Raw genomic sequence first — 27,659 nt, 5'->3', positions numbered from 1 at the left:
TTAGGTAATGATATGATCAATTATTTTATTGTTTTGTGTATATGTGCAACATAGAGTTTTGAACAAAATATCTAACTTAGAAAAAAAACAATATTGGTTGCCATGGAAACTGCATAGGAATACATGCAAAAATTCCAAAGTTCATTTATGAAAAAAAAAGAGTTTTTTAAAATGAGTTTATCATCAATAACCAGATCAATAAAGAAAAACTATTGATATATTTAGAAAGAGGACATATCAAATAATAAGAAAATAGCAAAACACCCGTGGGATTTTAAAAAACAAATTTTTTACAGAGCATTCAAAATTGCAAAATTTTGAATTTTTTTTATTGGCATTTGGCAGAGTTTTCACTATTGTTATTTAGTAGGCAAGGCCAACAGTGCATATCATGTTAAAAATTTGATAGAATTTTCAATCATCCTTGCTTATAATATGATTATGATTACCATTCAGAATACAAATCTTAAAGATATACAAGAGACAGTATTCTAAGAGTTTTATGGTGATTGTTGCTATGGTAACCATATATATGTAAATGGTACATAAAAAAAATAAAAAGGATAGTTAATTTTTTTTTTTGATATGTTTAATCACATCAAAGGGCCATTATCAATTTATTGTCATTGTATTTGAGACAGATTAACCTTATTTATTAATAATTAGTTGTTTTTCAGATATATGCTTGATTTTTAATCATGATTAACACATAGATGTGCATTTTATATAACATTTGAAAAATACTGACTCAATATGATCTTTCAAATTAAGCATGGTGCTTTTCAATCAATATGTTTGTTACATATATATAATTACTATTACCATCATAACAACAAATAAAAGCAAACACTATCATTATCATTATGTACATGAGCATGTATTTAACCAGAAAGAGAGGTGTTTAGTTCTCTGTTACTATGGCAACCATGTGTAAACAATGTACTCCAATACACTTTTTGAAGAAGCTGTTTTAGAGTATGTTCCATGATCAGGCAAATCAATGAGCTGTGTATTTTAATATATTTACAAACCAGGTAACGTACATCTCACACCAGGTAACTTATCTCGCAATATGTAACGTACATCTCACACCAGGTAACATATCTCGCACCATGTAACGTACATCTCACACCAGGTAACTTATCTCGCAATATGTAACGTACATCTCACACCAGGTAACATATCTCGCACTATGTAACGTACATCTCACACCAGGTAAAAACATATCTCGCATCATGTAATGTACATCTCACACCAGGTAACATATCTCGCACTATGTAACGTACATCTCACACCAGGTAAAAACATATCTCGCATCATGTAATGTACATCTCACACCAGGTAACATATCTTGCACCATGTAACGTACATCTCACACCAGGTAACATATCTCGCATCATGTAATGTACATCTCACACCAGGTAACATATCTCACACCATGTAACGTACATCTCACACCATGTAACTTAACCAAGTCTTACATCTCACATGATGTAAATTACTAACATCTCATAATCTCACACCAGGTAGCATATGTCATGTCGTGTAACTTACATCTCACACGTTTGTATTAATGAATTACATGTGCTCTATCTCGTCTCTCAACTCTTTCTCCTCTAATGCCTGTAAAACTGCATCCAGCTGGGTATCATCTATCTCAATGTTTTCGCCTTTTCCCTGTCCTCTTTTTCGGGAAAGTACTGTTAACCTAGAGAAATATGCAGCAATTTGCGAAGGTTGTAGGCGCTCTGTTGCCTTGAATAACAAGTGGCCATTGGAATCCCTAATGGATTTCATTTTTCTGGATACATCTATAGCATTTGACTTGATGTTGGTTTGTTCCCCTTCCTCATATATATCTGTTAGGTACTTTTTGATCGCCTCAGAATATCTAGCAACCTTCCTGTTCTTCTTCATTGCCCATCCAATTGAAACAGTTGCTATAGTTTCATTTGTCTGACATAGGCTTAATTTTAGTTCATCATCATCTGGCTTTGCTGGTAATGTATCTTTCAAAAGGGAATTGCATTTTTCAACCCACTTCAATCTGATTTCATCATAAGTAGACTTTTTTTGCAGACTGTATACATGTTTCCCTGTAAATAGGTGATTGTCTAAACCATTGGTTGTCTGAAACATTTTCTCACATCCTGGCTCAGTACAAAAAAACACATTACTGTTCTCTGGCTCAGCTGCACATTCAGATGTATCACTAACTAAAGGGCTTGTACTAGGTGGTACAGATGTTTGAGGTTGTGTAATTTTACCCATGGAATTTTGAGGTATTTTGAAATCTTCCTCTATCCGGATACTTGTGGTGGCCTGTTGACAATTTCCCATGTTTTGGAAAGTAGTTAATGGCACTGCATTTCCCTCGCCAATTCTATAATATCTAAAAAATCTGATGCTGTCATCTTCAAAACAGATATTGTTGAAACTTGTCACACCTTTGATCTTGTGGGCAGTAAGGGTTTGGTTCCTTGTATCTACAGAGGCTACAGCTGCCTGACATCCTGAAAATATGTACAAATTACGTATACTATACTATATACAGTTGTATGCGAATTGGGTATTTTTTTTAAAGATATCTACTTGCATAAAACTTGCCATGAAACAAGTGCATGGTTTCAATGTTAACCTATTGATTTACTTCATTATGATGTACTGCGTGCAGTAATAGGCATTGACAATTAATCAAATTTCCGAATGATCAAAATTAAGCATTTAGTTTAAAATGTGGCTTAAATATTTAATGATATGCATTGTTCATGCTTTTTCAACAACCATCTTCTATGATGGATTAGTAGTTACTTACTAAATACTACTCTTAAATTGTCATGATACTAAAGAAATCAATGATACAGGGCCATGGCTTGCATAGTATTTAGTATAGTGGTATAAACAGCAAATTATATTACAATGAAGATTCTTGATCATTTCATTAGGATGGAAAGAAAAAATCTGTTATGTAATCACTGCAATCAGAATCTTTACTGAATTATTATATTCCACCTAAGATTGTTACCTACACTAATGTATAAATTAAGTTTCAGAATGGTATTTTGTCAAACAAGACAGTGACAAAAACAGTGTTATCTATGACTGTAGGGACTTTTTGCCTACCTACTACACCTGATCCAGAGTCAATTGCTTCCTTCATATCTGAAGCTGATGTCACATTGTGTCCTGATGCTGCATAGACTTTGATCTTTGCTCTCATATGTGCAATCTTACAATCACAGTAGGATTTTCCTGCTTGGGCTTCACTATAATCAAATCTTCTGATTTTCACACCTGAAATTACAAAATACAATTCTTAAGACATCCATGATTTAAATAGTAAAGGTTCATGAATGCAAAATAAAGACTTTGTAATCCCAGTGGGAAACAGTCAAACCAGTGAAATTCAGGAAGAATGTGAGCTACAACAGAGATATATGTTTAGATTCACAGTTGTTATTTTTTATCAATGTTTGTGAATTTGAAAATCATTGAATCTTATTCAGAAGATAATTCTATGTTAAACTGATAACATTTTTTTTTTTTTTTGCTTTCCTTAAATATTGAATTGATACATAATAATATCTATATAAACATATATATTAAATATATATATATATTATATACATGTCTTGTAATACCTGTTCTTCTGCTAACACCATTGAGTGCTAACCACATATGTCCACAGTGATAACATCCAGCATTGTCACTTCTTAAGAAGGCCTCAGTTAAACATGAACGCTCCTTCTTCAATGTTGTCAACACATTCTCCAACACCGAGCATACAGAAAACCAATCCTGCTTTGTTCCATCACAAATATGGGTGTAGGATTTATGCTGAATATAGAAATTAGCACAAGGATTACATATACATTTGATTAATTACTTAATCCAATAAAATAATTTCTGGTTATTTAGATGTTTTTTTGTGGTGTTCTGTGAACAAATGTACCCTGTTAATTAAAAAAAGTAAAAGTCATTATACCTATACATTTCATTATTATTATTATTTTGGATTTGATTAACCCCATAGTAAACAAAACTAAAAATCTAAAGATTTTTCATTTAAAAAATTAGCTACTGTATGAAAAAAGTACATTTCTTGCATGTAAAGATGATGTAACCATAAACTTTTAATTGTACTTTGAAAATAATTACCTTTAAATCTCCATTGTCATCCTTGAAAACACTCACTGTCACATGCCAATTGATTCCTTTCTGGGCAAACCAGTCACTTTGTTTTTCCCGAAAATGTAGGGGGAGAAATTTCATGGCCCAATCTAGGATCAAAAGAGTTTGATTTTGTTCTAGATGTTCTAGCATATCAGTTCTGCACAAATCCTGGTTGACTATTCGGACTATGTGAGCTTTCCAGGCTTCAACTGATGCTACATGTACATCCAGTTCTGTAATTAATTCAGTTGCTTCCTCACAAATAGATTCAAAGACTGTATTGATGTACTGTCTAAGATCAGTTGTAACTTCTTTGAAAAGTTGACAATGGTCACATTCCAATTGGTGCTGATGGTTGCATGTGTTTTTGAATGAAGCATCCAAAGGATCACTTAAGGCATATGCAATACAGTGGTCAGCACAACTGGACGATTGGGTTACATGCACCTTAAAATCAGTTTTCAGATACACTTTGCTGGCAGTTAGTTTTGAAATAAAGTTTTTTGTCATCTCCTTTGTAATCTGTCCTTTTAATTCCAGCTGTTCAACCAAATGGATTATACTGTCAATGGCATCATGACCATCTGCTGTAATGTTGTCCAGCCCCTTCAAACTTTTGCGTTTTGATGCAGCACATGCATTCAAAATTTTATAAAGTGTAGCATTTGAAAGTGGTTCAAAGCCTGTTTCAACACAGTATGTGGTATACATTTTAATTATAGCGGAGTGGCATGCTGTCCGAACAACATCAGGAATTGTGATAGTTTCACCAGACTCTAGTTTGACATTCCTTGTTCCATATGAAACAACCTGGTGTAGTGTTGGATTCCAAAAGAAATTAAGTGCATGCTCTAGTTTAGCAGGATCCATTCTTTGTCTTTTCTGTTTTGTCAGTTTCTTCTGCATTTTTCCAGGTCCATATAAGGTAGAGTGTAGCCTTGCCTGGTCAATCTTATAATATGTCAATCCAGGAATACACCTTATAAGCTCAGATTTTGACATGGATCTTGACACAAGGGATAAAAGTTGGCATTTTACAGTGTTGTTTTCGGTCTCCTGATAAAGTTTGATAATAGTGTTTAAAAGTTCCGAATTAACTTTGTCCAATTGATCAGTGATAAGCAATGAACTAGTAGGAGTAACCAAATTAAGGAGGTCATTTGCTTGTCCAGGGGCAATTGCATTTAAGACTGTTTCAACAGTCTCTGTTGCCTTTCTTTTAAAATACCTCTTTGAACTTTTTCCCAGCTCACTGACCTGACTTTGAAGTTGGAACTTAATTGGACTTATTTCCCCATTTGACAACGATGATAACGCTGAATTAACAACCCCAAGTGTGTTTTGGTTTTCCTCACTCCATGAAGAATATTGTGATGACTGGCTTGCTGTTGTGGCCTGGAAAATAATAAAAATCAATTTGATTAATTTTACAAACCAAATCTTAACCAATCAAGAGGCCCATGAGTCTAAATGGATACACAAGTTCTGCTATATTTCCTCAATTGGACCCCACTTCTCATGCCCCTGGGGGCCAGACCCACAGTTTATACAAAATTTGTTTCTCTTCAGCAAATAAGGCTTTTATCAAGTTTGGTCAAAATCCATTCACTCATTCATGACTAGTAGCCATTTAAAGAACTTATATCTATTTCTCATATAAGACCCATCTCCTCTGGCCCTAGGGAGGCCAGAGTCACCATTTATGCGAAATGTGTTCTCTTTCCAAAAAGGATCAATGCTCCTGACCAAATTTTGCCAAAATCTATTCAGTCCTCTATGACTATAGTGATTTAAAGGAAAAGTTGACAGATGACGGATGGACCAGGTGAGCTAAAATTACATTTGTGACCTTGATGAAACCCATACCTGTTCTGTGGAGAGTTGTGAGTTCTGGGTAGCTTTCACACATTTGTCCTCCTCCACTTCAGTAAGCGACATCTTTGAAAAGAATAAACATCAATTACATTACCATTTTTTAAAAATGGAACAACAAATTTGCATATTACAGATTTGCACAGCATTTTCTACTAGATGAATTATTGATAAAAATCTGTAAAGTAAATCAAGATGTACACATTAATTAATTGTTTGAAATTATTGGTAAGTGAAAAAGTCACAATATTCTTATTACCTGATCCATTGAGAGTTGTGAGCTGACATAAGGGACCATACACACATCATCATCATTCTCATCTTCAGATATTGCCATCTTACATGTAAATAAATGAAAAAATAAATACAATATAATACATTATGTATATTTGATATAATCAAAAACTAAGCTGCCTTATATATTGTAATTGAAAACTATAACAATGAATTTATAGCAAAATTACAATATAATTTAATAATTTGCTGTGTATCAATATTTTTTTAGGTTTCATATCTAACAGACTTATAGTCAGTTTCTCTTTGTGCCACTGCAGACAATATCATTATACTTTATAATGTACATTATCCTGGAAGTTTGTGCTTTATATTAATTATTTTAAGAAGGACAATTCTCATCTTCCAAAAAAGATACTTACTGTTTTCCATGGTTGATAACTGGCCAAGTTCCCTTTGTACTTTGTCCTACAATTGCGGCAAATACCTGCATAGTGTAAAAGTACTTGGTTACAAATATATATTGTACATGCATGTACTGTAATATTGATTTGCAAGTACATGTACCAGTCACAAGTTATTTTCATATGAATTGTACATCAATATAATTTTATATATACACATGTTGTTCAGGGTTGTGGGTGATAATTTATGAGTCTCACCCATGAAAAATTATTTGATTATATGTACTCTCTGGGAATTTGATATCCCCAGGACTGGACATAATGAAACACCAATTTATTAATATCATTTAATTGTCTTTCTTAAATTGAAAATAAATTATCATTGATAGAGTTCCTCTAAAACGCCTGGAAGAATTCTTCTAAAATGCTTTTGAAACATTGTTGACCTAACTTTCAACGTGCGCTAAATAAAAATAATTATTTTTAACAACTACTCGCACCTCTTTGAAGACCTGTAAACATTGGCGATACTTCGTACACACTCGCCTAGCTATATACTCTGAGACATGGAGTTTCGAATTCTTTTGTTTGGTTTTAGTGCTTGTGAGTGAATAATTGAACAACTAAGAAAATAAATGTGACACCTTTTTCGCTTTCCCCCCAAATTATTACATTTTTTTGCCATCTGTGTTCGGAAGTTGATAGGCCTATGTTGTATCTAGATGTACAACGCAAGTACAATAAATATCGGTCTACCATATGCATCGAAATCATACTATTGAAACGTTGCTAATCAATCACAACGCCATGTCAATATCGTATGCCTTTGAGTGGTTAGTTATAAGACTATTTATAACCTGTGTTTCTTCCCGTTTCAGAGGTTATAAATCATCGGATATAATCCATATACCTGCATACGTACGATAGCACTTGGCGTACCCTGTAATACATGCGCCCGTACATAACATTAATTCATTAAAGATTATACTGTTGGCATTTTCAAAATTCAGTATTTGCTTGAAAACTCATAATTATCTTCTAATACACCAGTATATGACTTACCTGAACCAAGAGGGATGCGTTCGCCATAGGAAAGTAGCAGACCGAAAGAAGTCTGTGCAGTGATGGAACGATCTGCCCTACTTTTGGAAATTTCAGGGTGCATTGGATGCATGCACTTCCGAACAGAACTTGGTTTCCAATACGTTCCATTCTCATAACGATGCTTAGGGCAAACAGTCATGGTTAAGTCTGGGTTGAAGAGGCCTGCTCTTAACGAAATGAGTACTCCTTCCGGAACAATTTCGTCAAATCCAAGTCTTAAAGACCGAAAATGTGCGGAGGTATCACGTACGCAATCTGAGAGTTGTACTAAAGACGTGTCGTTGGGATAATAATAAGATGATGCGCAATTTCCACTGAAATACCTAGACATTTGACATGCCATCCCTCTGAAAGGCGTATATGCCGCCATATTTGTTTTCTCTGTCAACCAGCGACTCTCTAAAAAAGTCACTATCGAATTGCATTTCAACTGTCTGTTAGATTTGAACAAAATTTATTCTGATATTGTATTTGCAAGTATGAATACGATTTATAAGTATTTTGTTATTTCTTTGACATGCGTTTACTTACATTTGGAATATGACTTTTGTTTACAGATTTCCGTTGTCCAAGGGAGATAACTCCAATTTACTAATATTAGTCAGTTTCTTCTTTTTTAAATGTAAATTTATTCTTATGTTTTAAAGTATCCCAAGCAATTTTTCTGCACAAATAATAGAAAAAAATATTCTTTATACGAGTGACATTAAATGTTCACGAGGTTAATCTGGTTTAAGGAGTTATCTGAAAATTAAAAATGTCTTTTTACATAGGAACATATAGTGCCTAGAGCTCGGCCAATTACTGAAAAAAATCAGGATTTAAGGAAAAACAACCAACGCACTAACATCAAAACACTTTCTTTTGATTTGGAAAGTTGTATTCTTTTATTTTTTTAAAAATCGTGCAATTCTGAGACATGTCATAAATCACCTTTTTAGGATTTTGCATGATTCTTAGGCAGACTGCTACTTAACAGCTAAGGTCATTTAAGGACGGCCTCCTGTGCGTGTGGTTTGGTTTGGTTTGATTAATTTTGTTTAACGTCCTATTAACAGCTAAGGTCATTTAAGGACGGCCCCCCGTGCGTGCGACATGCATGCGTGTGGTGAGTGCGTATGCGTGTGAGAGAGTATGTGTGTTTTGGGAGGCTGCGGTATGTTTGTGTTAAGTCTCGTTGTCATAGTCTGGAACTTTTCCGATTTTTGTACTACCTCACTGATTTATACAGCAGAAGACACAGCAGCACACCCTACCCGGTCAAAGTATACTGACAACGGGCAAACTAGAAAAGAATTACCGTGATCGCTATTTCTCAGAAAGTGCTAAAGGGATCTTTCCCAAATTTCTTACGCAGGTTTTCCTTAATCCCTAGTTGTGCATGATGCATTTTGGGACCGACCGGAAAACAACATGGCCTAAGGGCAGACATATTTGATTTTGACAAGTGTAGATTGTTATCGCTATTTCTCAGAAAGAACTGAAGGGACTTTTCTTAAATTGCATATGTAAGTTTTCTTTTGCTCCTAGTTGTGCATAATGCTTTTTTTGGGACATGCGGCCTTCTTGGATTTTGACAATGAAAGTTTGTTATCGCTATTTCTCGAATTTCATATGTAAGGCCCCTAGACTGCTAGTTATGCATATTGCATTTTGGGACGGATCGAAAAACAACATGGCTCACAGGCGGCCATCTTTGATTTTGATAATTGAAGTTTGTTTTCGATATTTCTCAGAAAGTCCTAAAGGAATATTTCTCATATTTCATATGTAAGTTCCCCTTGGTCCCTAGTAGTGCATATTGCATTTAAGGACCGATCAGGGGAAAAAAATGGCTGACAGGCGGCTATCTTGGATTTTGAGAATTGCAGTTGCTCCTGCTATATCGTGTTATAAAACGGGTTTAAATGTTTTGAAAGGAGAGTGAAAGAAGAGAGAAGATCAGTCTTTCATTTGACTGGTGTTAGGCGCCAAGATCCCTTTCGGACCCCTTGTCTGTTTATGGGATGAGGATCTCAACTACTTCAAAGTTATAACTAAGAAGAAACAACCAAGATTAGACTCTCTAAGGGTGTGAAATGACCTCAGGGATTGATTTTACAACATGAATGTGTTGGGGAAATACCAAGGTGTCAATTTTTCCAACATGATTGTGTTTATATCTTGATGCCAAGCAATGCTATATACAGTTATATCGTGGATATTTTAGGTTTCGTAAATATAACCAAGACACTAATGTAACATTTCGGTCGCTACAGTTGTCTGCAGTGACTTGTTACATTAAAAGAAATCCGTTTTGGTACCAATTTCACCAACATAACAAGGAACAAAGAGTTTGATTTTAAGTTCAACAATTTAATAAAACTTCAATATGATATTTACAATGAGTTAGTTCTCAATACACTCACACTACATCTGTTCAAGTACACAGAAATCCGGATAGTTTGCCCAATGTACAGAGCAGAGATACAACAATGTCACTCTTACCATTTCTGGCTCCATCAGGTGCAGAGTGTTTGCCAAGAGCAGACGATCTCTGCCCTTTTTATACTATCCGGAATTATCGCACCTTGAATTTCCCGCCCGGCTCGTGAACTACTATAAATCACTTCCGGTACAAAATAGTTCCAAAACTTGGCGGGCTTCTTCAACGCTCACGCACCGAATCTCACACAATGAAAAGGTATTATATTATACATATAAAAGAAGTAATTCTCTCTCATACAATATTAATGAGTATTGGTTATCCAGGAAATGAAGCATTTAACTCTGGACGCGTATAAACAAGATTATAGGTAAATATTAACTTCTGAAAATATCCACAATGGTGACCTACTTTACCGTACGTTATAAACGTGTGTACTAAACTGGACATTCATACCTCACACATGTTTATAATTTACAATATGAATAAATATTTTCTTTTTGATAAAAATATGTACAACATGTATTATTTGCCCAACGAATATTAGAAATATATGAATATATACAAATGATCTAATTAAACAAATACATATATATAATAATCCATTGTAGTAACACCGGTACCACATATGTATTGTAGAATGATATGATCGTTACACTAAATCCTCACTAAGACCCCAGGACCCAATTTTCATCACGATTGTGTAAACTGTTGATGACTAGTAACGATATATACATTGTACATGTATGCGGGTGGATTAAGACCACAGGACTTTTTTAAAATCATAATTACGTTTATCACTTGATGCCAAGCAATGCTTTATATATGAATACTGTTTTTTGATCTGAAAGGTTTTAAAGATATTTAAAAGAATCTACTTTTCTTTTGTTTCCTTATTGCTTTCTCTTCCTTTTCTTTGATTTATTGTGCTCTGGCTGTTGCGAGATCGTTAAACCGCCACAAATCCTAAAATACTGAGCTTAAAGCTTATTAGAATATACCTTTTTAATAAACTCTGGTATGTCTCCGTCAGGTGACAGAACCGGAAGCCTTCATCTCGGTGGCGAGGGCTCAACTAAAGGCCAAAAGTGAGGCAGTGTCACTGTCAATTTTGGTTTGGTTTATTTTGTTTAACGTCCTATTTACAGCTAAGGTCATTTAAGGACGGCCTCCCGTGCGTGCGACATGCATGCGTGTGGTGAGTGCGTATGTGTGTTTTGGGAAGCTGCGGTATGTTCGTGTGAAGTCTCCTTGTAATAGGCCGGAACTTTTGCCGATGTATAGTGCTACCTCACTGAAGCATACTGCCGAAGACACCCAGCAGCACATCCCACCCAGTCACATTATATTGACAACCAGTCGTCTCACTCCTAATAGGCTGAGCGCAAAGCAGGAGTAGCAACTACCATTTTTAAAGACTATGGTATGTCTCGACTAGGGGACAGAACCCAAAGCCTTCCTTACAGGGGCGAACGCTCAACTAAAGGCCAAAAGTGAGGCATTGTCAAGGGAGACATTAGGAAGAAGAAAGTTGTTCAGAAAGAAGAGAAAAGATAAGATCCCAAATTTAGTCGCCTCTTAGGATCATGCAATGGGGCAGCAGGTACAATTCTTACGCCCTACCTGCAGGGCAGGTCACTGTCAAGCAAGAGGTAAGGGATATGAAAGTTATCTAGGAAGAGAAAATGCATCACAAACTAGTTCTATTCCGTTCTATAGCGTAAGAACTAGTAGTGTATCAGACTGCAATGATGATATCAGATAAGGCCAAGGAAAAAAAATGTTGTGTTTCCCCTTTCGTCTCTCAAAAAATTAGGGTAGGTAGGTAGGGATTTTTTTTTTTTTTTATCTTTTTTTTTTTAAATAAATAATCAAATGTTCATATTTGAATATTTATATATGCTGTATATATCATTTCAATATCATTATATTTCAGTGTTTGATCATTCTTCTACCTAACTTCATTTTGAAATGCAATGTATTGGGAGATGAAAATGATATTAAAAGTATATCAAACTTTATTTGCAGTGTTATCTCTTTTCAGATAATCTCAAATAGGAGCATCATATTAATAGTCAGAACAGTAAAACCATGTCATTATAAACGCAGTTTATTGAGAGTTTCCACTCTTCGATTTTTTTCCGTATGGACGATAACATGGAGGCTGTTCATGTTCGAGACATTCTAGACACACGGGCAGAACAGTATAACACTGTCCAACCTCCCTCCCCAATATAACACAATCACCTTTTACAAAATAAAATAAATAAAATAAAATATATCTCCACATAGCGTTGTATGCGGCAGTGATGTCATAATTCGCTTTTCGTCCATGTGTTTACATTTTTTTATCGTCAGTGCCAAAACAGACGACGGCGTGCAAAAAGCCGCCATGTTTTTTGAACATCGAGGTCATCAATACGCTTTAAAACCAGTGCCCGTCATATACAAGCGTTTATAAGACTTGGGTGTGTATAATAATAAAACGGAAAACGGGCTAAATTTACGAAAATTTCCGGATTTTCAGTATTTCAAAAAAAAAAAAATTAGGGTCGGTGGCCTAAAATTAGGGTCGGTCGGGAAAGGGGAAACACAACATTTTTTTTTCTAGGCCTAACTCAATTTAGCTTAAAAAGAATTAGTTTATTGTAGATTGAACGTCAGCGTTATTCAGAAGGACAAAAACAAAAGAAAAGAGAGAATTGTACAAATGAAACGCAAGTGAGTAGGAAGTTATACATATCAAGTAACCATTAGATACAGTATAAGCCGAAAACTAACCTGTATCAAAAACTTACCTGTACCACTAAACCAGCAATTAATTGGACATTGGAAAATGTATTTGTTTGTTATTAAATTAGTCTTGTATACAGGTTGTAACAATGACATAAAATATATTTGGACTTTTCATTACAGATTTAGACAGCCTGGATAAGATACAGTAGACCTTAAATAATTTGAAGGGTACCATATAAAGCTTTTTCGTCCTTGAATGATACGCCAATAATCCTAAAGGCCTTGAGTGTTGATGTCTAGTAACAAATACAAAATAGGCCGAATGAAAACGTACAAATATGATTGGTGGATGTGCTGCGCTATAGTACAATGAAGCTGAATACAACACAGCGTTAAACTCACGGGACGAAGGACATTGGTTGTTTCTAACATGCTGAGATAAATGATTCTTTTTTAAGAAAAACACCCAGTGTTGTGTATCGCTAAATGATATTATCAGGACAATTAAGCTTCCTCGGGGTTATCAATAGTTGAAACATCACTGATGATTAGTTGTGATATTTGATACATTTTTTCGTTGATTTAACTGATAATAGTTGGGATATCTACACCTTTGTACTTCATACTTTACAGTTATGTATTGCTAGTTTTTTATTTCCATGTTTTATTGTCGAACTATCAGGCAATAAAGCATTATCAATAATAGATGTTTGCATTTCGTTTGGTTCTGCTTCACAAAGCTACGGGCTCCCAAGTCGGCATAACGACAGCAGGTAATTAGCTCTGCAAACCAAAATAGGACGTGATGCCATTTACTCCTAATGGCTGTTTGATAATTGATATATAATATTAGCTTGGGACGTTGTAATGTTTCCGATCTGCAATAGATGGTTTCATGATGATCAAAACGTAATGATATTACCGTTGATCATACAATTGCAATATGGAATTCTTGCGTGTCTGCCAAAATATTGGTATCTACATAACAAAGTTTATTAATCTGACTATCGGAGCTGAACACATCATTTTCCTTTATGTGCTTTTCCTTGTTTCGGAACATCTGTATAGAAATACGTAAAACAAATCCCAGATGGTCTCGGCAAACTGGAGCAAATTATAATGGTAATGACACACCAAACATGATTGATGAAAAAAAATAACAACGAATATAAACAAGCATGGTATTGTGGCAACAATATACGTCAAGCGTTCAGCTCTTTTGTCAAAAGAAGCTCTCCTTCCATGCATTTAGCATTTATTTCTGGTTGGTGCATAACCAAGACAATTTGTGAGGCCGTAAAAGAAATCAATGCAGTTCTATCACACTTTAATGTCATATCTGAACATAATGTCAGTCGTCAAAACCATCCGCTGATTCATTAATTGATTGAAATCAATTTGAATTATATTTGGAAAGCGATACAAATGCTCTCCGTGTTCAGCGTCAGTGAACACCGGCAATGCCAATAGTGTCTATAAGTGTTGTGAACATCAAATGCAATCATGGGGCCTTATTGGCTTGCATCACGCACCTTTTGGTCACTTCTGTGATGATTTTCTGTCTTTCAGTTTCAGAACATTTGTCTCGGTTAAAACAAAGAGAGGTGCCAATTTTGTCATCTGCGACCTCTCAGTGATACGCACAATTGTTAATCAAGATACTTAATTCAGCTTCGGGTGGTATGCTGCTGAACACGCTATTATTTGTGGTTTCACAGAATTTTCCGGGGTAAAAGGTCAAAACAAGAAAAATACTAATGTTCTTTTGTGAAATTCAATATTGAAGTAAAAATAAAGATTTTTTTAGTCTTTGAAAGGAAAGTATTGGGGTTTTAACAAATTCAGTTCTCAAAATTTAAAGGTCACAATGAAAATTCCATTGATCAACCCCAAAATGACAAAAATCAAATCTGTACACAGTTCGCACGTAATTTCACCTTGTACGTTGATATTTGTTTGATCACCAATTTACATGTCAAAATGCGAGATGGCTTCTTATCGGCGTGTTTATTTTCGTGATCAGACTCAAAGTAAATCTACCACTCCCGAGGAACAACGAGGACTTGCATATGAAGTTTGAGAAGAAATATCTGAAGAAATGGCGATAACAAAATTACAAAAAAAATCAAAGATAGCCTCTTGTTGGCAATTTTGTTTTCAAAATTAGATTAAAAATTGAAGTGGCACATCTAGAAAACCTAGGAGTACTTTTCAAGAAACGGCCACAGCGATAATTATTATGAAATATTATGAAATATGCAATGTTTTTACAATAAAAAAACAAAACAAAACAAAAAACAAAAAAAAAGTTTACTTGAACGTATTTATAAATTGGTGTTAATTAACGGCAATTGGATAGACAGTGATAGCGTCGTGGCTAATAGACGAACTGTCTCGGGGAGGGAGGATCTACAAGTAATCTTTCTTGCTAGCACTTAGTCTGATTAATTGTCAATATAATATCGTTAATTTCAGCTTCATCTTTGGGATAGATATTTAAGAACGTTAGATTTGTACCTTTTGTACCCTCTGCGTGATTAATAAGAGGTATCTTGTTTTGAACTATATCTAAATTGGCCTTTCTAATGAATTTTTATCTCAGAAAGTTTCTTCGCCACTCAAGATTGAAGTACAACTAGAGAAACTAGATGTACTTTTTAAGAAATAGCGATAGCAACAATTATTTACGAACAGACCAGGAAGGAAGAGCGTTTTTAAATCCGAAATAAATGTTGGCATTATTGTTATAAGGTAAGAATGATTTAGAACTGAATAATATACATTTCAATATATTTACAACTCTTCCTTCTTCAGCTTAGTAAACTCTGACTGCGAATGAATTAGCATATACGCAGTGGAAAAAAGGCTCAGCGGATTAATAAGCGCGGGATTCCGAACAATAATTATGACGTCGTCTATTTGTAAAGTTTCCGGAGCGTCACCTAGACGGCGCCATTTTTAAAGGTGTGATCAACGCAATTTTAGCGTTTTCTCCTGTTACCGGATGAACTCTGCAAAAAAAAAGCTAATATCAAGTGTATATTTTCTTCTTCTCCACGAGGTAAGCTATTAACAGATTTCTGAAGTGTGAAGTTCCAAGAGAACGTTTGACCACGTAACTACTTAATCTGTGTCAATATACCCTATGCCTGACAACTATAGTTAATCTGAGACGAACATTGTGCATTGTGAATATGTTATTTAATTTTAAACGTAAAAAGTTTTAAACAAAAATGTTGAGTTGTTTCTTTTAATTTGTTAACAATACTTGTATCTTTACGTAGATTCACTGGAACTGTATTATCTTAGCAACCACGGCTGCCGTAGTTACCAACGTCGCAACACACCTTGAATTTTATTTTCTTCGTACTGTATTTAAACGATTTGTTTGATGTAAATATAAGAATTGTACCTCATTTTGACTGAGTACACGGTAGAATGCCCGCAGTTGACAACGAACATATCATATTGAGCGCTAGGATCAATCCTGAAGTAAATCAGGAAACAAGTGTACTTTGGTATCAGAATATTGTTGGTATATGGGTCGTTATACAGAATCCTTACATCAACAGCAATAACCTGGGAGGTTATTGCAGATACTCCCTCGACACTCAAAACAACTTTGCTATTTGGATTGTAATAAACCTCGAGCATAAATGACCTCTATATATTCATATGTGACTACAAAAATAGAGTGTGTGTTGAAATATTCATAGTTCGAATTAAACAAACCTGTATTGAACCAAAGGAGCAAATGTGTCACACATGTTTTGTCAACATTCAATTTATTTTCGTTATTTTTGCACTAAAACGACTGATATTCAAATCACTAGAGATTAAGTAATATACTACATTTGTTTCCATATTAAACATCCGAATCAAATCACCGTCTTCAGGAAAAAAAACAATCGATTGATGTCATAGCAATCTTAATAAAGCACCTCACCTACTCACACCGACGCAAATATTAGATTTATTTTACAGTCTATTACAACGGTTCTATGGTCGGTGTTTTGGAAAAGATGTAAATCATTTTAAGTTGCTTAATATTTCAGAATTCAGTGTCAATAGTTTACCCTACCCTCACTGTGCTTTTTTTTTATCGCTTTCTTGGGGATATAAATGTACATTGTATATAAGACATTAGAATTGTACCTTCTGTCCTTAATGCTTAATTCATAAGTGGTATCTAGTTTTGGATCTTATCTTATCTTGTCTTTCTAATGAGCGTTTTATCTCATAAAATCATCTCGTCGATACAGAGCAATTTCAAATATAAAATGAACACAATTGACAATTTAGTAAAAGGTGAGTTTTCCAGTAATGTTAATTTCCCATAGGGCTTGGCCTGAAGAAAACACTCAACGATACATTACGATAAATTGCTTTGTGCCATCAATGTAAGTTCCCTTATATTTAATCCAAATTAATCGATGATGCACTTGCCTCACTAACTAAAGTTTGAACCATGAACTATATACCAAAATACTTAAACAACAAGTATATCGCCGATAATATGTATTTTAAGCATTTTGTGAAAAAGTTATTTTTTGTGAACCAATGACATTTTGAATGCTTTCCATATTCAGTCCGTTCAAAACTGTTAACGTACATTTGTATATAGAGCTTTATAACTTACAATAATCCTGCCCAAAGATCAAAACTTTAACATTTGTGCAGGGTTGATATTTGGCTTTGATGTGTGTCATCCCAATGACTTGTTAAACGATTGGGAACATACGAGACCACCCTGTAGTACTCCAAACCTTAATGCACGAAATCGCCTTTTCCAATATATAAAAACACGCGTAGCACGCGTACAAGTTATGCCGACATGTGTAGGTCACAACCTTAAATGACCGTCGCTGTAAATGATAGTTAGGACGTTAAACATGATATACTAATGACCGATTTTGACAAAACAAATCTTGCAACAATATACCACGTATGTCCGAATCACCATTGTTCTTTTGATATATCAATTTTACATTTTCCTAAAGTAATATGTCCATGATTTGAAATATTATATTAAAGCGGTTCTTGTTTATAAAAACACATCTGACGGAGATTTTAACACCCGATACAATGAGATATAGGTGTGTATGTGCGGGTTGTGAAGTTTTCTTTAGGAGTGACATTAAAACCAACAAATCTGCTAGAAATCTGCAAGAAAACTTCCTTGAGCACAAGTTTTCTGTTCCCCGCACCATTGTTTGGCAAGCGATCGACGACTATCATACTTGATAGTACTGTTCATATGCTCCATATAAACTCCCATAGAAGAAGCGGAGCTATTTGAAGATTGTGAACATAGCCCTATCCTGTCATTGAATCAATAATGATGCGAAGACTACAAAAACCATAATGGATATTCTCTTCAGGCTGTAAAAAAGATCATGTCGTTGTTGATGGAGGGTTTAGGGATGTTTTGCCAAATTAGGAATCACGTTGTTTGACAAAAATATGCCGTCTTAAACTCGGGCAGACTCAAAATGACTACCTACAAGCTAACAACTCTCATGGATCTACAACTTAATCCAGATAGGTAGTGTCATAACACACACGATTCAAGCAATGGCTGTTTTTTTAAACATAACTTGGCTCCTTCTTCCTCTTATCATAACTCCCTTCCGTCCAATGAAAGCGCTTTTGTTCACAATACCTAGCGTGAAATACGAGCCAGAAGGGCAAAGCCACTATTTGTCAAACTAGATGCGACTGCAGCTGGCTACATCAGAGAGCACCTGAGCGATGATGGTGACTACGTGATCGGGATCAAAGCGTAGGAGACGTGGTTGAATATTCAAGTGCAGATGCAGAGCGGCAGAATTTTGCGGATTTTCAGTACAAATGTGCTGTTCATTCCATCACAGTTAGTCATAAATATGAGGTTAAGCTTCATTTATAATTCGTATACATTACTGTACAACTCACATCACGCATTCAAACAATGGAATGCCCCTTTAACAATATAATACTGTACATTTATAGTAATAACATACAGTTAAGTCTCTCCTGTCGAATGCATTCAGTGTTCTGTCGTGATTTTGCACTGTATTGTCTTAGTAAAATTAAACACATTATTCAAACACTGGTGATTCGTATTCTGCGCTTGAGTCAACAGATTTTGTGGTCCATATCATCTAAATTATACTAAAACGTCGAACATTTGTTGGGTCAATAAACAGTTGTCAATATATCTATTTTTAAGGTCACCACAGCTAGGTATGGTTTGGTCCGCCGTAATGACCGATTGCCTTTCCAGGTTAACGGAATTCAAATATTTACCATCTTCGTGTTTAATAATAAAATCCGTGTTATGGTCAATATCGAATCCAATCTACAGTTATAAGCGTATTCATAGAATTTTAATTAATCGTAGTAAAAAGAAATATCACTGTTATTTTCATTTGAAACAGTTTGAAAAGAAATCTCTATTGGTTTAGTTAAGGTTATTTTGTTTATTGTCCTATTAACAGCCAGGGTTATTTAAGGACGTGCCAGGTTTCGGAGGTGGATTAAATTCGGAGTACCAGGAGAAAAACCACTGGCTTACAGTCGGAACGAGGCAACTGCCCCACATAGGTTTCTGATTCGCGATCCAAATAGGGGGCTAGTGATTAGGTGTCGGGACACCTTACCCACTCAGCCACCGCGACCCTGTTCTTTATTGGTACTATTTGTTTTTAACTAGAAAATCAATCTAGCTAAACTTAGTTTTGCCAACATCACGACCATCCCTTTTCGCAAATGAAGCTCTTGACAATGAGCCAATGTATGCACTTAACATGAAAGGCTTGTATTTTTATCAAATATTTGATATACGTGGCATTATATACCGACGGTATAATATAACCGGTTGAGTTGTCTTGCTGGATTACTTTGGCAGTAAGTTTCAGTGAGGTAGCACTATAAGTCGGCATCAAATTCGTGCTATCACAAGGATACAAACATACCACAACCTCCAGGGGAGACCGTTCATATATAGCAATAGCTGTTAATAGGACGTTAGAAAAACAAAACCAATACAGCTATACCATTACATATGCGCATGTTTATTTCCAAAAACCTTCAGTTAGAAGTTACATATTGAGAAAAAAACATGTACACAGATGACCCGATGACACTTGCAGTGGAGAAGGAGAATATTAGGAGAATATACTATTAATTCACAACATCGACAGCAACAAATTGATCCATATCAAATTTTAGCTGCAAGCTCAATTGGTCGTATCAACTTATCATTCCGCTTTTATTACTAATGTAATATCCCTAACTACTTGCTATCGCAGTGTCATTATTTCTCTCACTCTGCCGTTTATAACTGTAAATGTTGTATTATCTTTCTTTTCCTAATATTGGCAGCTGACCAACGTTTCTAGGATACAAATCATAGAAAACACAGATAAAAATCTATCATAAAAAATACTGATTAATTTATCTTATATAGACACCGATAGAAACAAATTAAAAAAAAAAAAAGCAAAAAAAAACCATAAATAGTTCGATTGAAAACCGATACAAACGCAATGATATATACTGCTGATAAAACATAATTACAAAAAAAAACCAAAAAATACAATTACAAAAAACCCACCGATACAATGATACAATTACAGAAACACCGATAAAAACATACATTTACAGTGACCAGATAAAAAAACAATTACAGAAAACACTGATAAAAACATGCAATTACAAATTACACCGATAAAAAACCAATTACTGATTATTCCGCAAAACACGAACAAAAAGGGATGAATATATATATTTATATTACACAATACATCAATAAATACTTACAATGACAGAATACACTGATAAACACCGAAAACACCGCTGAAAATATATAATTACAGAATTAACAGATAACTTTAGATAATAACAGAATGCACCGATAAATACATACAAGGACAGAATACATCGATAAACATAAAAAAAAACACCGCTAAAAATATATAATTACAGAATACGCCGATAAATATATATAATTACAGAATACACCAATAAAAAAAACATACAACGACAGAAAACATGGATAAAAACATACAATTACAGAAAAACCTCGATAAAACATCAAAATTTCAGAAAACACAGGTAAAAACATAGACATCACAAATTTCTTCTACCTATATTACTTAATTTCGCTGCTATGGCTAACACCACTGACAAACAGCACGACTGTTGATATAACAATCGCAATGGAAAACAACCAGAAACAGTAAAAATCAATCGCGGACGTTACATCCGCCCAACTGGAATCGTCTATCGCTATTTCGGATTTCGAATTTGATGATCCAGAGTGGATTTCTGTTTTATCGTCTAGATCTTGCATTTCAATGTCACTCCCCGCCGATACTCTCTCAGTTTGCATTTCTTCCACCCTGTTAGACTTTTTCATCCTCTGTACCGAATGTCGACATTGCAACCTACTACTCATTCTCACAAGACATCTTACAAATCGCGGTATTTCACGAGAACTGTCCAGATGATGAAGGCGTAGTTGAATGGCCGTTATTATTATGATGGTCGTTCCAATAGCCAGAAGTACCACAAGGTATGTTGACAGTAACGACATTGTCGAATTTTCTGGAAGTAATGAACTCACGATGGTCAGAAAGACAACAAATGACAGATAAAGAGTCATGGCGTAGCCCATTTTCTCACCGCTCTCTGCAGGAATAAGGAACGTACAGGCAGAGAGAATCGACAACATGATAATCGGTAAAACTACATTAACCATAATGTACTGGGGTTTTCTCTTAATCTTGAGTGAAAATGTGACTACAGATTGCGAGTTAATAGATAGTATTTTATGTGCCGATGTCTTTACCATATCCCATTGTCCGTTGGTCTGATATTCACCCAACCATAGTTCACCTTCCTCTGGTCTAAGTTCAATTTCAACAGAAGCACTTGTCCAGACTCCAAATGTGATGTTGCATGTCTGTTGATCGAAAGGAAAATATTTTGTATCGATGGGACATTGTGTTTGGAACACCTCAAACGGTTTCCAAATAATAATTCCATTATTTTCCACCGTTGTTAATAGAGAATCTTCACCCAAGTTCTGCAGTTTTGTAAATCCATTTTTCAGAGCGATATCAGGTATCCAGATGTCTTTCTGTGATATGTAGAAATGATCAATATCATTATACATAGACGGAGTCCATCTCAGAAATTCGTCTTTCCAAACAACATCTAAATATGCTGCCGTGGATAGCGACTCTTTAACTTCGTCAATGTCTGTGATCGCTACTGGTGAGAGGCTGATAGTAACAATCAAACTTTCATTTTGTTTTACAATCGGTCGCACTCTTTTATCGTAGACGTTCGCAGCAAGCATATCATCCAAGAGAGTCGTGAGGTCATCGTAATACTGGGAAGCCACAAATTGTGATGGCGAAACAAAGGTGAAAAATAGTACATAAATCTGTATTTGTAACATATTGATCACCAAACTAGTCCACGAAAGGAACAGTAATTTCAATCATGTGCCTTTTCGTAAGAGTATTGATTGCTTAATCGGGCGGTTCGTAAAGTTCTGACTGAGATGCAGCGATGGAATTTCTGTTATACAGACAGTTTTGTCACGTGACACGTGAACATATACTGCCATGCTAATTCCCGTTACCTGTAGAATTCACTTTTCACGTCTGAATGACCCCGCTACGCGCCTTTGCACTCGATTGACTATATATTATTAATGGCTTAACTAGTTTTTTAAGACTGCTTAGACAGTGAACATGCATTATTCAGGTCGTCATAGTATTAAGACCCTACCAAAATAGTTTACATACATAGTTTACGTTGGTGCATGCTTTTTTTTTTTTTTTTATCTATCTCAGGTCAGCGTTGTCAACAGAGTCCTCGGTCGATATCGCTGACCTGGGATCGATATGCAGCGATCAAATCCAACATGCAATTATAGTTTATTTCTTAATATCATTGTGTAATAACAAACTTTAGTTCTGACTTCTGAGGGTTTTTTTCAAATATAATCAAGACAATTAACTTCATCTTTAAAAATAAAAAAATAATTGATCAAGTGCGTAACAATAATGTTATTTCTTTAAATAAAACTGAATATTGTTTGATAACATTTTATTTATTAAAACTTCACAGGTAAAGGAGATTAACTTGTTATCACATAGATCGGGATTCAAACCGACATCGCAGTCTCTGGAATAGCAAAAGATGTTCGCTGTTTTGTGTAAATATTGTTATTGACTCTGTTTTGTAGTTTAAAAAAAAGTCAGATGCTGTGATATAGAAGTGTTTATACAGTAAGACCCTGATGAAACTTGAGTAGTCAGACTAGTAATAGGATCCATATCCAGTTCTCGAATAATGTCGTCAATCTCATCATTGTCTTGCACCAGACCGTTGAGACGTTAATCAGTTTGAGTATAGGATGTTATTAAATCCAGTGTTCGGTATTACTTCTCTGGCTAATGATATCTGACATAGATATCTTTTTTTTTTGTGCTGAGATATAGACTCTTAAATATATATAAATATTACATATATATAATATAGTTCGAGGCCCGGTCAGGACTCGAGTCAAAAAGTTGTCTTCCTTCGTCATTTGTGTTACTATGTTATATACCTATTTATTAGCACAATGTATCATATACACTATGTGTTGGTGATCCGAAGATATAGATTTAAATTTCCTGTCGTAGTTGTACCAGGAGAAATATTTATAATATATGTACAATTCGTATCCATGTATATAAATACATTGCTATCCAGGTATTCATATCATCTTACAGACGACTTCCACAATGATCATGTCAGGGTTTGGTTTGGTTTGGTTTATTGAACATCAAAAATCAGGTAGATTTCGATCTTGTACTTCGTTGAAGGCCAACCTGTGTTTTTATATTTTTTTTGACAAAGCCGGCATATCGCGTTGTCAGGTCAATGTTGCTTTTCGAAGGCGGCAGATTATAGTTTATTTTTTAAAATCCAAAGTACTTACAAGATACAAGAAACTATTTAACGTCACATAATATAAATAAAGAAAACTAGCTCATGCGAGCTATTATTGCGACAAACATAAGTATGAAAACGGAATAAGACATAACAAATACTACATTGAGATTTTACTGATAAATAAACAGAATAATGAAGAGAATAATAAAGTTCCCCATAAATTCCATGATTTAGAATAAACACTAAATCAATTTTCCAAATAAAAGGCATCAGAGATTATCATGAAAGCTTTTAAAACTGTAGTCACACGATCACGACATTGTCTGGTTTACGACATTAGCTCTCGTTAACCGGATGAAGTGTCTTTGCCAAACGTGATTTGTTTTAATAGTTACGGTTTATTTTGATGGCTATATGTTCGAATAACTCGAAGTATAATGTTTGTGTCCAACAACGATAGGTGGTAAACGCCGACATTTTTAACAGCGAATTTCCGTTTGTAATACTGAAGATATCGGCACTACAAACCTACCGATTATTACATGCTATTATAAGTGTTTCATTAATTCATTAAAGAAATTGTCGGCGGAATCTTATAACAACTCTTGGTGATAAAAAGGACTGCTTTACTTACATCAGATAATTTCCTGAGGCGGTCGCCGATAATAGTACACACGATAGTCGACAACTCATCTACCCGCTCGCTCAAGCGGAACTGATCTCTGACACAGGTACTTGGATGATGTTTTACAGGCGTAGAAATGAAACAGTCACCGGTGCCTATTAAATCTTTAAACAGCTGAAACTATAGCGTAATTACTGTCAGAGTACGACTATAAAGGTCAGCGCTGTCTATTAAATCGGATAACACACCAACTCAGCAACAGTAACATTTTACAGGCACATGCGCAACCCAACTTCCTGTGCTAATACGAATGGAAATGGCGTGGTTATCGGTAAAACGTAAGTAGGCCTAGTCTATCAAACAGTATTTTATATGTCCAATATAAGGTAATGGTTCTGATACGTTTTACATATCATCTGTGTTAAAATCTAAACGGTTATTTGATTTGACACGAATAAATTGTTATTCTATTGAATTCCGTTTTATCGTTATTCCTTTTGCAAACATGACACGCACTCACCAAAAGCATGTATGTCGCACGCACGGGAGGCCGTCTTTAAATGACCATAGCTGTTAATAGGACGTTAAACAAAATAAACCAAACCAAACCAAAAGCAAACATGACATGTACATCAGATCGTTATTGAAGTGACTAAGCGAAAGAAACTTTATCGTGACTGTATATCCGCAAAACTACACCAAATTACGAGTGACAGAGCGAAACATTACATATATTGACCAGATCACACTAAACTGATGAGCGACAGAGCGGAGTTATACTGATTATATGTTGACAAATATTGACCAAACTTTTCACCAAAAATGACAACTCGCTTAATTCGAACACTCGGACAACAAAGTTTTCTCGTGGTCCCGTCGACTTCGAGTTAACGAAGTTCCACTGTATATATTAACTTTTTATCCGTTTCGTGACGATAGTCGTTTTTAGTTTAGTAATTAATTTCCGTAATCAGTTAATTAGGCAAGTGCATCATCGGTTACTCTTGGGTTAATTATAGGCAAGGGAACTCGCTTTGATGGCAAGTTTATAGCCTAGGGAACTTGCTTAGATGGCACAAACCAATGTATTTGTGAGTGATATCAAAGTGAAAAAAATGCTTGATGTCCAGCCTAATGGGAAATAAACATTACTAGAAAGCCAACCTCTTAAAAGAGACTCCCCTCATAAATAGTGTAACATCCAACTTTACTGCGTCGATAATTTTTGGTGATATGACAGATTAGAATGATTGTATATATTTGTAGTTAAGTAATGAGCATTGCCAAGAAGTAAAAACAAGGTCATTGAAGCGCTACACGTATCCAACACGGAATCATCATGAAAATTATATTTTTAAAAACGTCAGTTTGCTAGCCGCGCAGTAATGACAGTATTGCTCGCGGCTAAACGAATCCCTGTAAAATGGCATCGAACTCGTCTATGATATTTCCCTAGACAAGACCTGGACCAATGTTTTAATTTCAATAAAAGCTTCAGCCTTAAAGCAGAATGTTCTGAATCTGAAAGGTTACATACATGAACTGTCTGATCTTACACTATTTTGCTATAAGTCTAGCTGTAACAAAACCGTTCAAATCAAATCCAAATAAGTCGACAACATGAACAAGATGTTAACATTGGTTAATGTTTCGTTGGTTTTTGCCTTGTTACCGATTTCTGTGGAATCAACTTCCTATAATGACACTACGGAACTGCACAAGTATTTGTTTACCGATAAAGCCTACAATAAGAAAATACGACCCGTTGAATACCAGGATGAGGTATTGTTAGTGTATGTGGATTTGTATCTTTTAGGAATCAACAGCGTGGACGAAGTACATGAAAAAATGTCAACAACGGCGTATCTGATTATTGGATGGTACGATGATAACTTACAATGGACACCTTCTGTTTTCAATGGCATACAACACATCCTTACTCCTCAGTCTGATATCTGGAAACCCGACATCGCGCTTCAAAATGGATTCACAAAACTAAAGGATCTGGGGGATGATTTTATATTATCGGCAGTGGAGTATGACGGATATGTATCATGGATCCCATTCGAGGTTTTTGACACAAAATGTTCTATTGATATTAAATATTTTCCGTTCGATCGCCAGACATGTGACATCATCCTAGGAGTCTGGATCAGTACCGTGGACGAAATTGATGTTGAGGTGGGATCGAAAGGTATACAAATGGACGATTACCAGACGAACGGGGAATGGGATGTTGTAAATACTTCTGCTGTGGCCTCTCTATCTAAGTATGATGAATCTATGGTCACGTTTTCAATAACGATGAAGAGAAAACCTCAGTATATTATGGTAAGCGTTCTATTGCCAATTCTGATGTTGTCGATTCTATCTGTATGCACCTTCATCATCCCGATAGAGAGTGGTGAAAAGATCAGTTACGCGATGACTCTGTATCTTGCTTTTGCTGTTTTTCTTACCATTGTGAGTTCGTCACTTCCGAAAAGCGCGACAATGTCATTATTGTCAACATACCTTGTAGTACTTCTAAGTATTGGAACGACCATCATCATAATTACAGCGATCCAACTACGTCTACATTTCAGGGACTCTGCTAAGGAGATACCACACTTTCTGAAAGGTCTCGCGAGATTCTGTAAATGGGTGAAATGTCGGCGGTCGACAAAAAAGATACAAGCGTGGAATGGAGTGAAGAAAATAAAAATCCAAACCCAGGTTATGTCTGCAGATCAAAATCTGTCTCCTACACCGAAACACGAATGTACGAAAGACAAGATCACGTGGTCAGATGTTACGTCAGCGATTGACTTTCTGTGTTTCTTGGTGTTCTTTATTGTGATAATTATATCTACGATCTCGTTATTCGTTAAAGGATACAATGAAAGTAATGGAGAAGAGTAAAGACTCACAGAGATAGATAGGAAAGAGCTCGTGACGAAAACTGTATAGACTATCTCTAAATCTGCCCTAGATGCATTCGCATGGAACGTAATACATGTAGCATGTTTAAAGTCTTAATCATTTGATTATAAAGCGTATAGTCCAATGATGGAACGTAAACTTACGTACGGGAGCAGCATCTTGACAGGTAAAGCATATAAAGGATTGTCATTGTGTATGTAAACTGTTTTCCTTTTACAGTTACGAC

At 35.3% G+C, this 27,659-nt stretch overlaps 4 protein-coding genes across 4 annotated transcripts; 1 reads left to right on the top strand and 3 right to left on the bottom strand.

Annotated features, from left to right (window-relative positions):
- Nucleotides 1-1,036: 1,036 nt before the first annotated feature.
- On the bottom strand, nucleotides 1,037-4,491 carry LOC117344356. Its single transcript, XM_033907094.1, has 4 exons — nucleotides 4,159-4,491; nucleotides 3,642-3,837; nucleotides 3,124-3,294; nucleotides 1,037-2,513 (listed from the first exon to the last, which is right to left on the bottom strand). The coding sequence occupies exons 1-4, from the start codon at nucleotides 4,321-4,323 to the stop codon at nucleotides 1,579-1,581; spliced, it is 1,467 nt and encodes a 488-aa protein (XP_033762985.1). The 5' UTR covers nucleotides 4,324-4,491; the 3' UTR covers nucleotides 1,037-1,578.
- LOC117343318 lies at nucleotides 4,359-6,777 on the bottom strand. Its single transcript, XM_033905661.1, has 5 exons — nucleotides 6,702-6,777; nucleotides 6,305-6,382; nucleotides 6,040-6,111; nucleotides 4,483-5,568; nucleotides 4,359-4,388 (listed from the first exon to the last, which is right to left on the bottom strand). Exons 2-5 carry the CDS (start codon nucleotides 6,380-6,382, stop codon nucleotides 4,359-4,361), a joined length of 1,266 nt encoding a protein of 421 aa, XP_033761552.1. The 5' UTR covers nucleotides 6,702-6,777.
- Nucleotides 6,778-20,450: 13,673 nt separating this feature from the next.
- On the bottom strand, nucleotides 20,451-22,478 carry LOC117343152 (acetylcholine receptor subunit alpha-1-B-like). The gene has a single exon (XM_033905476.1). The coding sequence runs from the start codon at nucleotides 22,394-22,396 to the stop codon at nucleotides 21,083-21,085; it is 1,314 nt and encodes a 437-aa protein (XP_033761367.1). The 5' UTR covers nucleotides 22,397-22,478; the 3' UTR covers nucleotides 20,451-21,082.
- A 3,881-nt stretch (nucleotides 22,479-26,359) lies between these two features.
- On the top strand, nucleotides 26,360-27,412 carry LOC117343317 (neuronal acetylcholine receptor subunit alpha-6-like). The gene has a single exon (XM_033905660.1). It carries the CDS (start codon nucleotides 26,360-26,362, stop codon nucleotides 27,410-27,412), a length of 1,053 nt encoding a protein of 350 aa, XP_033761551.1.
- Nucleotides 27,413-27,659: the final 247 nt, after the last annotated feature.

This window comes from Pecten maximus, chromosome 15 (genome assembly GCF_902652985.1).
Source record: "Pecten maximus chromosome 15, xPecMax1.1, whole genome shotgun sequence".
Lineage (NCBI taxonomy): Eukaryota > Metazoa > Mollusca > Bivalvia > Pectinida > Pectinidae > Pecten > Pecten maximus.
The sequence above is the reverse complement of the archived record's forward strand: the minus strand, read 5'-3'. Positions and strand labels throughout refer to the sequence as shown.

Bases quoted from the DNA above. Each gene is read 5' to 3' on its own strand.
- LOC117344356 (XM_033907094.1), bottom strand. From the start codon at position 4,323: ATGCTAGAACATCTAGAACAAAATCAAACTCTTTTGATCCTAGATTGG. The intron at 3,838-4,158 runs GTAATTATTTTC...TTCTATATTCAG, and splicing joins ATGACAATGGAGATTTAAAG to CATAAATCCTACACCCATAT. The intron at 3,295-3,641 runs GTATTACAAGAC...TTGTAATTTCAG, and splicing joins TGGTGTTAGCAGAAGAACAG to GTGTGAAAATCAGAAGATTT.
- LOC117343318 (XM_033905661.1), bottom strand. From the start codon at position 6,382: ATGGCAATATCTGAAGATGAGAATGATGATGATGTGTGTATGGTCCCT. The intron at 6,112-6,304 runs GTAATAAGAATA...TTCTTTTCAAAG, and splicing joins CACAACTCTCAATGGATCAG to ATGTCGCTTACTGAAGTGGA. The intron at 5,569-6,039 runs GTATGGGTTTCA...ATTATTTTCCAG, and splicing joins CACAACTCTCCACAGAACAG to GCCACAACAGCAAGCCAGTC.
- LOC117343317 (XM_033905660.1), top strand. From the start codon at position 26,360: ATGTCAACAACGGCGTATCTGATTATTGGATGGTACGATGATAACTTA.
- LOC117343152 (XM_033905476.1), bottom strand. From the start codon at position 22,396: ATGTTACAAATACAGATTTATGTACTATTTTTCACCTTTGTTTCGCCA.